The sequence below is a fragment of the Lytechinus pictus genome, chromosome 17 (assembly GCF_037042905.1).
Source record: "Lytechinus pictus isolate F3 Inbred chromosome 17, Lp3.0, whole genome shotgun sequence".
NCBI classification, from domain to species: Eukaryota; Metazoa; Echinodermata; class Echinoidea; order Temnopleuroida; family Toxopneustidae; genus Lytechinus; species Lytechinus pictus.
In genome coordinates, this window is record NC_087261.1 from 5,142,093 (window position 1) to 5,156,396 (window position 14,304).

General features: G+C 36.6%; 1 protein-coding gene across 2 annotated transcripts in view; it reads left to right on the forward strand.

The window, feature by feature from the left end:
* The first annotated feature begins 258 nt into the window (after positions 1-258).
* LOC129280654 (HBS1-like protein) overlaps positions 259-14,304 on the forward strand; it is a 29,601-nt gene continuing 15,555 nt past the window's right edge. The window contains exons 1-10 of one of the 2 annotated variants that reach the window (XM_064111905.1): positions 271-432; positions 2,907-2,981; positions 3,588-3,734; positions 6,590-6,760; positions 7,597-9,615; positions 10,171-10,462; positions 10,793-10,886; positions 11,422-11,657; positions 13,058-13,175; positions 13,945-14,166. In XM_064111905.1, the coding sequence (XP_063967975.1) occupies positions 390-432; positions 2,907-2,981; positions 3,588-3,734; positions 6,590-6,760; positions 7,597-9,615; positions 10,171-10,462; positions 10,793-10,886; positions 11,422-11,657; positions 13,058-13,175; positions 13,945-14,166 (3,417 nt within the window). In that variant the 5' untranslated portion in view covers positions 271-389. Of the gene's footprint in view, positions 433-2,906; positions 2,982-3,587; positions 3,735-6,589; positions 6,761-7,596; positions 9,616-10,170; positions 10,463-10,792; positions 10,887-11,421; positions 11,658-13,057; positions 13,176-13,944; positions 14,167-14,304 lie in introns of both variants that reach the window. The other variant, XM_064111906.1, reaches the window with a different exon arrangement.

The following is a 14,304-nucleotide window of genomic DNA, read 5'->3' on the forward strand; positions in this document are numbered from 1 at the left end:
AATTTCTGAAACCTTCGGCAATGTATGTTTTTTATTATAGGCCTAATCTGCTATTTAACAACAAACTTTTTGTCTGGGTAAACCTCCCATTTGATAATTGGTGAAGGTTGAAGGTTTTTTGTTGTTGCTTTTTTGCCGGGCTTTTTTGCTTTCTTTCTATTTTTTTTTAGAGATCTCCCCTTCTAATTCGAGTTCTTTCCATAGAGATATATACACATCTATCTCTATATGGTTCTTTCTTTCTTTCTTTATTCTTACATGTGCGCATGCGTTGTGTACGTCAGCAAATATGGTGGAATTCTATGTGAAACACGTTCATGATTGAGATGATCCTACGTTAAATGATGTTCTGTTTTTTACGGTTTTGTACCTAGGGAGATTGTTGATCAATGGCACGCCATAGAAATATCAGAGGGAAGAACTTTGATGAAGGTAACTATGCACTTAAATTGAGAACCATGATGGTCAGATGCTAACTTATATCCTGTGATCGCGATCTTGGACTTGGGAGAACATTTTCCTACCAAGTCCCACATATTACACACCGTGTTAGTGATACAGTACTAGAGATCTAGTCCTAAACTTGTCGATCGCGATCGCATCCACTCCTAGTACCAATGAGGTCCAACATTACATGTATGGACCTCATAGGCGACATCAGTAGTATTTTGTGTCAGAAATCTTTGTGAAGATGATTATTTTTGTATTTTATCAAAACTACAAGCTATCGTACTGTCTAATCATTACATTTCGATCTCACTAATTGAATACATTGTTAGCAATAAAAAAAATTGAAAGAAATGAAGGGGAACTTACATTTTCACGGCTTTTTCCTGATTTTCTGGGCAACTGCTCCTCTCTTCTGACTCGCGATCGAAGCTGATAATATGAAGATCACGTGATTCGCGTTCTCGTCAGCTGATCGGTTGGTTATTCTTTTCGTCAGACGTTAATAATATATATTTTATAATGCTAGCATTCATCGCTAATTTAGGTGAAAGAGATTGAAGTTAAACAGCGCCAGGTCGGAATCATAATTATTTTGGAAGAGTGTATTTATACACTCGATCTCATACCTGACGTAGACGGCGCTATTCAACAAATGCACAATCTTCAATATAAAAATAAAACAGAAAGAACGCCTTGAACACAGGCCAAAATGCCTAACGATTTCTCCGCGGCATTAACAACTATCGTAAAGGGCGCTCCATTTATCAATAAAGATGGACGCTAAGCTGTCTATGGCGACAAAATTTGCCGCAAATATTTACGAAGAATTGTGAGAAATGGTCTGAAAATGCAACAAAAGAACCGGTGAGTACCGATTAAACATTATTAAATTTATAAATAGATTATACATACCTTGTAGATTTAGTTTTTAAGGTGATATTAGTGCTTAGTTCTAAGCTAGGGAGGCCCAAACGCGCGTGAGTGGAGTCCCAGTTTATTAGCACGGGTAAGTATTGGGGTGTCGCCTAGAGTGATCGCATCATCAGCTCGCGCTCGCGCGCTCGGGATGCTCGGGGATCCCAGTCTCGGGCTTGTCATACCAGACCCTGGCAGAAATCGCTGGGCTGTTTTAAAATGGCTATGAGAATTTACAAAACAGGAATTTGGTATAGGCCTAGATGTGAAACTTAACTTTCAATTTATGAATCACGTCGATCTTCTTACTCTTAGTCTTACTAGCTGGCAGCCGTCTGTTTAATTTCGAGGAGTTTTTAAACATTTTTAATTTTTTTTAAATTTCTCCACGTAGAGTCGTACACAGATGGCTCGCGATTGTGCAGCCGCCATTAGGGGATTAACAATGCAAATCCCCCCGATGGGGCTCATCGATTTTTGTCTTTATTTCATAAAAATATATAAAATGAACTGGACCAAAATAAAGATTATTATTCCGTTTTGGCCTGAAATGCACCAAAATGGGGAAAAAATAAACTTAAAAGAACAAAAACAGTGATACTTCGGCTGTCGCGCAACTCCCACTTCCCTGGTTTATCTGAACTTAATACATAAACATAAATAAGGCCATTGAGTCCCTGTGCAGCATGCAGATCGAGTTAGAACTTCAGTATCTAAATGGTGAGTGGAGCCAACAGAGTTCAGCAGAACAACCAAATTAACAGAGACCGAAGCTTTTGGTCTACCTCGATCTTTGCGTACCTGAGCTGAAATCCCGATCCGATTTGATCGTGATTCCAAAATCTAAATGAAATCCATGACCATGTTCGAACTGGCAACTCCACCCAATTGAACTAAGTAAGACTAAGTTAGATTCCCTGGGCCGATTTCATGAAAGGATCTTTGCAAGAACTTTCTTTCATGTCATCCATTGACCCATTATGATGTGCTGAACATGGTGAAACGCATTTTCAATTTTTCATTATGCATTTCACCATGTTCACAGATCTAGCACATGAATGGGTGACATGAAAGACAGTTCTTGCAAAGATCGTTTCGTGCAATCGGCCCAGGGAATCTAACTTAGTCTTATTACCTGCAAACATACTTGTCCGTTAAAGTGAAAAAAATTCATTATCGGATGAAAATTGATTTTTAAGCTAGCTAACAAATTTTATTTGTTTATCATAAATTTCAGAAATAACCCACAAACGGCGCATCAAAAGATGGATGTTACAAAAGACTGTCCTTGGAAAAATTTGTGCCAACATTTTTCTTTTCCATGTCCATGACCATGGAAAAAAAAAAAAGATTGGCATCCATTCTTTTAGGAAAATGGCGAAAACAGGAAGGATGGGCAATCATTTGCAATATCCATTCAATTTGCTTTCATCGATAAATATTTAATTATTCAGCATCACTTCAATTTGTACTCTTTCATCACATTTGAAATTTAAAAAAATGCTGATTCAAATTTTAATTATGAAAATTGATGTTTGCAGATTATGAAGGTTACGATGATGTGTATGGTCACTCTGTTGAGGATGACTTCATGTATGGGGCATCACCAGCCACAGGTAAAATTCACTCTAAAACTCTCCTCCTAATCTTAAAAAACCACTAATCATATACCATCGGGAAAAGAACATTAATCTGATCTTGGAATGCCAAAAACTTAATGTGTAAAAATTTGACTATTAAATATTGGAAGGGGAGTATGGCTTAATATTTGCCATTGCTGTAAGACATTATGTACATGTAGATATTGAAAGAGAAAATTTACGATGTATATTATAAGTTATTTTTCAACTTGTTTTGTCTTTTATTTTGTTGAACAGTAAAATTTGAAAGATTTAAAAATTTACATTTATCTTCAGCTTTTTCAAACAATCGTTATTTCTTTTTGCTTCAAGCATTTTATGCAAAATTCTTAATATGCATATAGTTCAGCAGTGCTTCTAGGGGTATAATATGGCTATGATCTTTCTCTAGTAAGACTTATGTGTTTATTTTTTACAAACTTTTTTTTATTTATTTATATTTACAGCGATCAGTATCATTTTTTCATCATCTTGATCATTCTTGTTTTATCTTTTTACCATCACCACCACCACCATCATTATTATAATATCATCATTACTTCTTTATTCATTTTATGAATATTTACTTTTTTGATTAAATAGCCGAACAATTTTTGTATCGTCGTGGCCATCATGAGCTGTCATCGTACCTAGAAGATATTGGAGAGGATGATAGAAATAGTGATTCAGAGCAACCTCTTGCTGATTCAAGGAATTATGAGCGACCAAAACTCAGTGATGTAGATGAAGGTATGTCCATCATATACAGTTGAGGCCAAAAAAAGTTTACATGCATGCATGGAATTCAGTGAAATTTGTTTGCTTGCCAAACATTGTAAAATTCACTATATCTCCAGAAATATGAATATAGGTAGTCTACCATGATTCAATTCAATTCAATTCAAATAAACATTTATTTTCTTCCATTTCAAAACACTTTTCATAAACATTAGTTCATACAAAAATCAAATTGTTATGAGGAATATAAATATGTACATGTTTGGTATAAAGAAGAAGGCGTATACCCTAAAAGCCGAGGCTTGTGACGGGATACGCCTATAGACAGAAATACAATACAAAATACAATACAAAAGAAAGGGCAGAGAAAAAGAAGAGAAGGAAATGGAACGAGAGAGGGAGACGTGAGCGGGAGGCGGGCATGAATTACTGTATAAAATAGAATGCTCAACAAATGTATCAGTGTGGGCAAAAATATAAATGCCGCAACAACAATTGTCCATGGTTCATGTTAACTTAAAGTCAAAAGGAAACGTAAGTTGAAAAATATTCATATATAAAATGACAGAAGAAGTTTTTTCATTTTATACTTAAAGCTACTTGACGATAGAGATTGTTTTATGTAATCCGGTATTTCGTTCCATATTTTGGGGCCAGTATAACGAATGTTGTGTTGAAAGATTATTTTTCTATGTTTGGGAATGAATATTTGATTATTTGAGCGGGTATCAAAATTATGTATGTTGGAAACATGCGTAAACAAATCACGAAATTTGTGTGGAATTTGAGAATTTAAACACCTGTAGAGAAACTGACATTGTCGAAGTTTATTGATGTCGTCTAATTTCAACAATTTTAGGGAATGAAACAAATTTTTAGTATTTGCTAGTGGTATATTGTAATCTGGAGAAATAATACGCACAATTTTATTTTGAAGGGAACATAATTTCTTAAGATGTGTTTGGTATGTGTTCGCCCAGACCAAATTACAGTAATAAAAATATGGCAAGATTAAAGAGCAATATAATGTACGCAATACAGTTTTAGGCAAGTAAAAACTTAGGCGATGTATTATTCCAATATTTTTTGCAACTTTGTTCTCAATTTCATTTATGTGATGTATCCATGTTAAATTACTATCAATAATTACGCCAAGAAACCTTGTATTTTCAACTCTGGGAATAATTTGGTTGTTAAGTTTCACCACTACATGATTAAAATCAATACGCCTTGTGGAGTTACGGAATATAATGTAATTGCATTTTTTATAGTTGATGGTAAGCTTGTTTGCACAAAACCATTTACAAACATTTGTTAGTTCAGTATTTACAGTTTCACACAAGTGATGAAGATTTCTATCAGAATAAACAATATTGGTATCGTCGGCGTACATGATAAAGGAAAGGAGATTAGACGAACGATAAATGTCATTAATAAATAGAATAAACAAAAGTGGGCCAAGCAATGACCCTTGTGGTACTCCACATTTAATTGTCTTAAATTCAGACTGAACGGAGTTATAAACGGTGCATTGTTTCCGATTTGAGAGGTAACTAGAAAAAAGGTCGAGGGCAGTTCCACGAATACCATAGTTAGTTAGTTTTGATAAAAGTATATTATGATTAATTGTGTCAAACGCCTTTGACAAGTCAATAAATATCCCTATTGCGAATGAGTCGTGCTCAAAGGAGTCAATTATGGTATTTGTTAATTCGAGAAGAGCTAGTTCTGTTGAGTGGTCACTACGAAATCCGTATTGAGATTCAAAAAGACACTTGTTATTTTCAAGAAAATTATAGGCCCTTTTATAAATAATCTTTTCCAATATTTTAGAAAATATAGAGAGCACTGATATGGGTCTATAATTACCGATCTGCTCTTTGTCACCAGCTTTAAAAATTGGAGAAACTCGCGCAATTTTCATTTTTTCAGGAAACACCCCAGAGGTTAACGATAGATTGAATATATGACATAAAGGTTCGCTAATTAGTTCGATTACAAGTTTAACAATCTTAGGTGAGCATTCATCAAGACCTGGGGCTTTATTGTTATCGAAACGCATGACAATGTTACATATTTCACGTTGGCTTACCGGATTTAAAAACAAAGATTTTGAATTTGGTTCAGATAGATAAGTTCTGAAATCTGTATTATTTTGAGGAGTGATATTAGCTAGCTTTGGACCGATTTCAACGAAAAAATTATTAAAAGCATTTGCTATTTGGAACGGGTCTGATACCAAATGATGAATTTGGTATCAAACGAAAGAGCGTTGGGATTAAATTATATTTCAGGTGGAATTTTCTTTGAAGAAAAATTAGTAATATTTTCGTGCCAAATGTATTCTATTGTTTGTTATTTTTAAACATTTCATAGAAATATATAAATGTCAAATCTATAATTTATATTACATTTTCTATCATGATATGTTACCACTGAAAAAAAAGTGTAAGTTATCTGAAATGTTTGTTTAAGAAGTAACTAGCACAAATATGAAATGTTTTTGTCAAGTTTTTATTTTTAATTTGTCTAAAATGTGAAGATTTTTGGGGAAAAAATGACACCTAAATATTTTTCAGCTCCTGATGACAAAGCAATGTGATGAAGGGGCATGACATAGTCGTTTGTTAGATATCAAATTCATCATGATAGCACAAATATTTTATAAGACTCCGTTGTTTTGGTGGAATTCATCCACACTTAGGCAAGGATTTGATGCTTTCTTTTTAAAAAGAAATCACTTAACATAAATCTTTCTGACTAAAATTAGAAGGTTGATGATATTTACATGTACATCTTGAAAGATACCAGTATCACTCTGCTATGCCATTGTCACGTGACTCACTCTCTCCCGTCCTTTACAACAGCTCGATTACAGTCTTGCCTTGATGAGATCCGAAATGTAGTCGGTGACACCACACCAGAACATGTTCTCATCGATGCAGTGGTTGCTAACAAGTTTGACTACGAACGAGCTCTGGATGCTATCCTGAACAAGCAAGAAACCAACAAAAAGACCCGGATAGACTCGAGAACAGGTGAATATCAAAAGAAATATCCACGCTTTTCTGCTTCAAAGTCAACAGGATATCCATTTACTTTCATCACTGCCTACCAATGTAGCAACATTTTATTTTTCATTTATATGGGCTGCAGCTTAGATTGTGATGAACCATGGGGTATGATAAGTATTGCATGTATGATCGATTATAATCCTAGAATAGAGATTTTTTATTTCACATCACCATATAAGGTAGCTCTGAAGATACCTTATTGAAAATCGTATTGCAACCATTTTGGTCGACCATCTACCGTAAATCTTTTTTAATTTTCAATGGCAAAATGCCATAGTTATTCAGTCGTGAAAAAATGGATGAATGCATTCCCAAATTTGATACTGGACAAATGGCAAAAGTCAACACATCGCTAGTGGGTGACATCTTTTGTCTTAACACAGGGACGCCAGTTTTACTGTGAAAATAGGAACGTACCATTGTTTAGCGCATCATCAGCAAAGTAAAAGTGTTAAAACCATTTGTCTGCTCTCTTGATTAATGATTTTTTGTTAACCATATCTTGTTCACTATTTCATTTGGCTATGGTATTCTTTTAGTAATAGGAATCACTTTGCTATTTCAATATGACCTTTTACTGAGGGCTGTCATATTTAGAAAACATTTAGTTGAGCACTGCTTCCATTGTATAAAATTATTTCAGTATATAGATGCTAAATCTTTGCCTTTTGTTTCTTCATTTATCTTTTCTCTACCTTATTTTCCTTTTCTCTCCTTGAAACTCTTACCTTCTGCTGACCTTTGACCTCTTTGGTGACCTTTGACCTCCTGCATGTGAACCTTGGCCATGGTAAGGTAAGACCCAACAGTAGATAGAAAGAAAAATAACTCACAAGATGCTGTCATAAAGAGTAGTGTAGGTGGGGATAGTAGGGCAGGTGGTGTACATATGTCAAAGAAAACCGTGTCTCAAGAGATCGGGTCATTCAAAGGACAGGCCAATGCATCGTCTTTTTCAAATACCCTTGTTGCAAATCAACCTGCAACCGGTAGATTCCAGTCGTATTATGAAAAGGTTGCTGCTGACAAAGATCTGGTACATTTTAACTTGGGTAGTAGCGGGGCATGTCCACAGGTAAAAGAGAGCATTGCACATGGTGTTGAGTCAAGTGATGTCAAGGCTTGTAGTAGTGTCAATCAAGAAGGAATTATGCAATTTTACCCCAAAGGTAAGGGGTATATACCGCAAGGTCAGATGCAAAGTCAGCTCTTAGTTGAGCCTGGTTTGTCTATGCAAGCTGGTGGAGTCAGCCTTGCAGAGTTGCCAAATATGCAAGAAAGTAGGAATAATGCAGTTTTGAAAGGAACAAAGGGGCGTGCCCCTCCATTTGGACAAGATCTAGCTCTCTCTTCAGGACGCTCAAACTTGGCAGCCAGTCACATGACTGCCTCAGAGGTTGGGAAGCCATTGACATCTGGGAGTTTGAGTGTTAGAAGTAAATCTGGGTCAGCCTCATTGGCAGATTTAGCCTTTGGACAAGGTTCTTTGAAGGGAAAAACTCCTGTGCCTTGTAACGTCTCATTAGGGGGCTTGGCTTCAAGTCAACTGTTGTCATCAAAAGTGCCTCATCCAACACCAAGTAGTGCCACGCAGGAAAGCATTTCTCTTGCTGATCTAGCTAGTGGCCATCACTCACCTTCTTCCAGAATTCCACAAATGAACAAGCAGGGTAAAGCAACAGGTTTGAAATCAACACTTTCAGGGAATGTATCTCTATCGGACTTGGCATCCAGTCACTTGTCATCACCTCCCAAACAGTCGCTACTTGGCACCAAGCAGGAAGACAGGAATGCACCCAGTGTGAAGCCTACACCATCTAGTGGTGTATCCTTGTCAGACTTGGCGTCTAGTCACTTTTCATCATCTCCAAAACAATATCAGCTAAGCAACAAGCATAGTAGTATGAAAACACCTGGAAGCAAGTCTACTCCATCTAGTGGTTTATCTCTTGCAGATTTAGCATCCAGTCATCTTTCTTCATCAAATGCCTCAGCATTAGGCTCTTTGTCAGATAATGTATGTGGTTTCAGTGGTAGGACTGCCCAAGGAAGTGGTGTTTCTCTTGCAGATTTAGCAACTGCTGATCAAACTACTTTTAAAGATCCTATTGGGTTGCAGTTGGGAAAGAAAGATGAGAAACAATCAGAAACCTCAGAGGTTAAATCTGTTAAGTCTGGCTCTTCAAAACTGCACACGAGGAAAGAAATTAAGCAGAAAGCAGCAGATGATCAGATAGGGACATTAAGTTTAGGCTCATCTGGTGTTTCCGGTGTAGTTGATAGAGATGAGAGTGTAAAGCCTTCTGTAGAATTAAAAACTCCTCGTGTTCCACCAGGCTTTGAATCTTTTATTCATCCTCCAAGTCATTCCAGATCTTTTCACTTTGATGAAAATACGCAACCTCAGCTGCCTGTCTCAGGGATCCCCTCATGGAAAGAGGCACAGAAATTATCCTCTTCAAGGAAATCAAATCAACAAGCCACATATACCTCTTTACACAAACCTCAAACACATTCCAAAGCGAACCGGAACTCATCTGGCTTATTTGCTCCGTTGTCGACCTTCGGGAATGCTCTTTGCCATCAGTGCAGAACAGCTTCCGCCAAAGCTGCAGCAATTGGAAGAAGTAGGGTAGGGTATCGTGGTGTTCAGAGGAGAGTCCTCCACAAGCAGTTCTCGTTTGAAAGACAGAAGAGCAGACAGGAGGAAGCTAAAGAAGAGAGCTGGCGAGAGGTTAAGCCTTTTGACTTCTCAATTCCTTCTCCTGATGATATGGTTAAACAACAGCAGCAGAGAGCTTTTGTTCCTCTGAATCAAAGTAAGGGGACTTTCATGTATTGGATTTAATGCATCATTTATTATTGAGGAGACAATTAGAATACAGATTGTCATTTTTTCATTTTGGATGGTTAATTAACGTCTTGTAATTTCTGTACAAGTACAGACAGGAACTTGTACAAACTGCTACAATGATAATTTATCTATGTGCTCAAATTTCTTTGATATTGTACACAAAGTGTCGATATTAGAGCAAACTGAATTAGGTAAACCATTTTTTATGCAGTTATGTGCTCATAAATGTTATAAAACCATTATTCAGTATTTTAAGATGTATTGATTGAAATGTTTTTACATTTGGGGGAGGGGACTTATGTTCTATGACAAGTTGCTGTATAAGTAATGATTATGCTAAGGTGTGAAATGAAAATGCTCTTTTTTGTGAGGCAGATAGAATAGATCTTAAGTTAATTGCACACTACGAGTTGGTCTATCTGTATTGTCGCATATGAAATGATACATTTGAATTCTACATGAAGGTTCTGATCCCTCTCTTGTTTAACTCAAGGCTTCTGTTTCCCCCAATATCTCGAAGGGCCCCAGAGAACAGACAACACAGCAGAGCTTGATTCTAGGTTACGGGTCACTCATACTGTTGATGATGCCGCAACACAAATCACAAGACTCACCTTTGAAGGCAAAGATCCTAAACAAGGATTCCAAGTCAAAGTTGAAGACACCAGTAAAGGGAAAAGCCCTGAAGGAGGAGGAGTAGCAGGAGGAGGAGGAGGGGAAGGGGAGATGAAGGTTGAAGGAGCAGGGTCACGCAAAGGAGCGCTTTCTCCCACACGGTTATCAGAGTCAAGTAGCAGTAGGAGAAGCAGCAGGTTAGTATGGTTATTCTACTCTTTTATGCCCCAGTTCTCAAAGATGGTTTTGATTCCATTGGTTTGTAAACCAAGGTTTATGCACATCTTTTGTATGCTTAATTCACTGAGAGGGCATCCACTGATAAATGAGCATACTAAATGATTGGTATTAAGGATGCAGCAATAATGAGCCCACTTTTAATTCAATGAGTCCACTGTTTACTATTAGTAAGGTGCATAGTAAGGTGAAGCCAAGCTAAACTTGTCCATATCCTATTGAAATACCAGCTGCTATTAGTAACATTTCTTTGATTCTTACAACTGAATGTTCTTTCTTTTTTAATGTAGGGAGTCCCTTCCAAATGTATGTAGTGAACCCGACCTTCAAGCATATTCTTCAGCAACATCAACACCAAGTAGAAAGGAAGGCAGGAAAGCTTCAGTAAGTACTGCGCTTCTTTCCTGGTGAACCTGAAATGTTGATTGATACTTAATGCTAGGTAGATGTTTCACACAGGCTTTGGACCTGTTGCTTGGCATTTATCAATTGATCAGTGTGAAGCCAATGTGAGGTCAGTGTTGCTGGCTAACTTTTTTGTTATGATTATTGGGGAAATTATGTTGGTTTCTTTTTTGTTTACCAGGTAATGTAAAACAATTCTTTGTGTTTCATCAGAGGGCTTTTACACTTGATTTCAATGATATTTACATGTTTGTACAATCAATCTTCCAATTCAACTTTGCAATTACTTGCTAAGCTCTGTGTTACGGACACACGGTAATCAAATTTTATTAGATAAGAGATACTATGAGATTTTAATCTTTCACTTTGCTCAGTCATCTCTATGCAGTTATCACAATTATACTGTACAAAAGAAGTTCAAGAAAATGAAATTATAACATTACTTTCCCCTCAAAAGTAATCAAGCAACCAAAGATCTGGCTTTGATTTACATCTGTCTCTACATCCTATACAGTCAATTGACATCGCCAAAGAGCTTGAGAAGCGACAGTCTGGCAAGGAGCTTCTGAATCTAGTGGTCATCGGTCACGTTGACGCTGGCAAGTCGACCTTGATGGGTCATCTTCTTTACCTCCTAGGTCAGGTCAATCAGAGGGTCATGCATAAATATGAGACAGAGTCTCGTAAACAGGGCAAGGCTTCCTTTGCCTATGCTTGGGTGCTGGATGAGACTGAGGAAGAGAGAGGAAGGTAAGAAACAATGATTCTATTTTATTTCATTTACTTGTTTTATTGATTTTTCATTTACTTGTTTTATTGATTTTTCATTTATTTGTGTTATTGATTTTTCATTTATTTGTGTTATTGATTATTCATTTATTTGTGTTATTGATTATTCATTTATTTGTGTTATTGATTATTCATTTATTTGTGTTATTGATTATTCATTTATTTGTGTTATTGATTATTCATTTATTTGTGTTATTGATTATTCATTTATTTGTGTTATTGATTATTCATTTATTTGTGTTATTGATTATTCATTTATTTGTGTTATTGATTATTCATTTATTTGTGTTATTGATTATTCATTTATTTGTGTTATTGATTATTCATTTATTTGTGTTATTGATTATTCATTTATTTGTGTTATTGATTTAATTATTTCCCTTGCTCAGGGGTGTGAGAGTTCAGATTTTTATCTGATTTCAGATTTTTTTGTTTTGATTTTCAGCTTAATTTCAGCTAATTTTTGGCCTTCCTCTGTACAAAAAGTATGGGACCCCTTTCTATTTCAGACTGTTTCAACACTCTTCAGCTTTTTTCAGATCATTTTTTTTTGTGATCACTCACACCCCTGCTTGCTGCCAACTATTCCTATTAATGATTACTTTTTGGACCTCTTGAAATGCATGATTTTCCAAAGATTCCTCTTTTTTCTATCAATAGCCAAATATGTTAAAGTATACAACTTCTGTAAATATTCCTCTTTAAACAAAACAAACATTATTCTGATTCCTGGTCTCAAAAGGTCGGCAGCTATGTCACTTCCTGTCTTTATTGCTTAGATAGCCCCTTTTTTAGCAAGAAGATTTTTATAGGAGTTTACAAACAGTGGTTATATAGCATTGGGCTCATGATCATGAGGTTGGAATCCCTGCTCTGTCATATTCTCCACTTTAAGAAACAAGCCAGAGGGGAAGTTTTGTTGTTTAGAAGTTCAGCCACTGTGACTGACTAACTTGGACCTAAAAAATGTTGCCTATGTAATGGGATTCATATGGCTGTGGTTTTATGCAGCAGAATCTTGCTCTGCTGAGTCCTTACTGGAGCTACTGTAACAGAAACATACCTTTACATTTATATACATTAAATAATACGTGTAACATCAAATGAGGCAAATATAAACAAAATCCAAGAAAATACTTATCGGTAAATGATATAAATACTGCACTAAATACAAGTTAATGGATACTCTGCTCAGATTCACTACTGAAAATATGTAAATTGAAATAGTATTAAAAATATGCCACAAGGCAGTGAGTGACAAGAGTTCTTTAAGAGATACCAAATGGTTCTCACAAGGACTTTCACATGGTAATATACTTGAACATTTTCTATTGAAATCTAACATTGTGGCTTTTTTTCAGGGGTATCACTATGGATGTTGGTTTAACACGTTTTGAGACAACTCATAGATTAGTGACCTTACTAGATGCACCGGGACACAAAGACTTCATACCAAACATGATCACAGGTGCTGCACAGGTATGGTGATGATGTTGATGATGATGATGATGGTGGTGGTGGTGTGGATGGTGGTGGTGATGGTGGTGGTGATGATGGTGTGGATGGTGGTGGTGATGGTGGTGATGATGGTGATGATGGTGGTGATGGTGTGGATGGTGGTGGTGATGGTGGTGATGTTGATGATGATGATGATGATGGTGTGGATGGTGGTGGTGATGGTGGTGATGATGGTGATGATGGTGGTGATGGTGTGGATGGTGGTGGTGATGGTGGTGATGATGGTGATGATGGTGGTGATGGTGTGGATGGTGGTGGTGATGGTGGTGATGATGGTGATGATGGTGGTGATGGTGTGGATGGTGGTGATGGTGATGATGATGATGGTGGTGGTAGAGTGGTGGAGGTGACAATGATGGTGGTGATGATGATGATAGTAGTAGTAACTAGTAATGATTATAATGCTGGATTTTTTGTATTGTTAGAATTTGTAACTGTTTATTAAAAAGTGTGAATGATGACAATTTACCTGCCAAACATGATAATAAAAATAAACTTTCCAGGATTGCTCTTTAAGGTCACCAGCCAAATTTTGACTACAGTTTAATAAAGTTTACATTGGACTGTTTGGGAATTCTTCGGCTCTTTTTAGTTCACCATGGCTCTTTTTGGCATTTTGGAGACAAAATTTGCCCAGATTCCATGTTTAATTTTCCCCTGCAATATCATATTTGACTTCCCCCTTTAATATATTCTCATTGCCATCGATACCTGTGTTTTAATCCATTAGGCTGATGCTGCTATTTTAGTAGTAGATGCAACAAGAGGTGAGTTTGAGACTGGCTTTGAGTCCGGCGGTCAGACGAGAGAACATGCCCTACTTGTCAGGTCACTAGGAGTCAGGCAGCTGGTAGTAGGGGTCAATAAACTGGACACGGTGACATGGTCGGAGGAGAGGTTCTCAGAAATTGTCAAGAAGCTTGGTTCTTTCTTGAAGCAGGCAGGCTTCAAGGTCAGTGCCAGAAGACTTCTGTTTGCCATTGATTTCATCCATTCAAAATGCAAATTGATGTCATTGAAATGCTGAACCAACATAAAATATTAATTCTCAGGGCCAGGAAGATGTATAATTATAGAGTAATGACCAAAT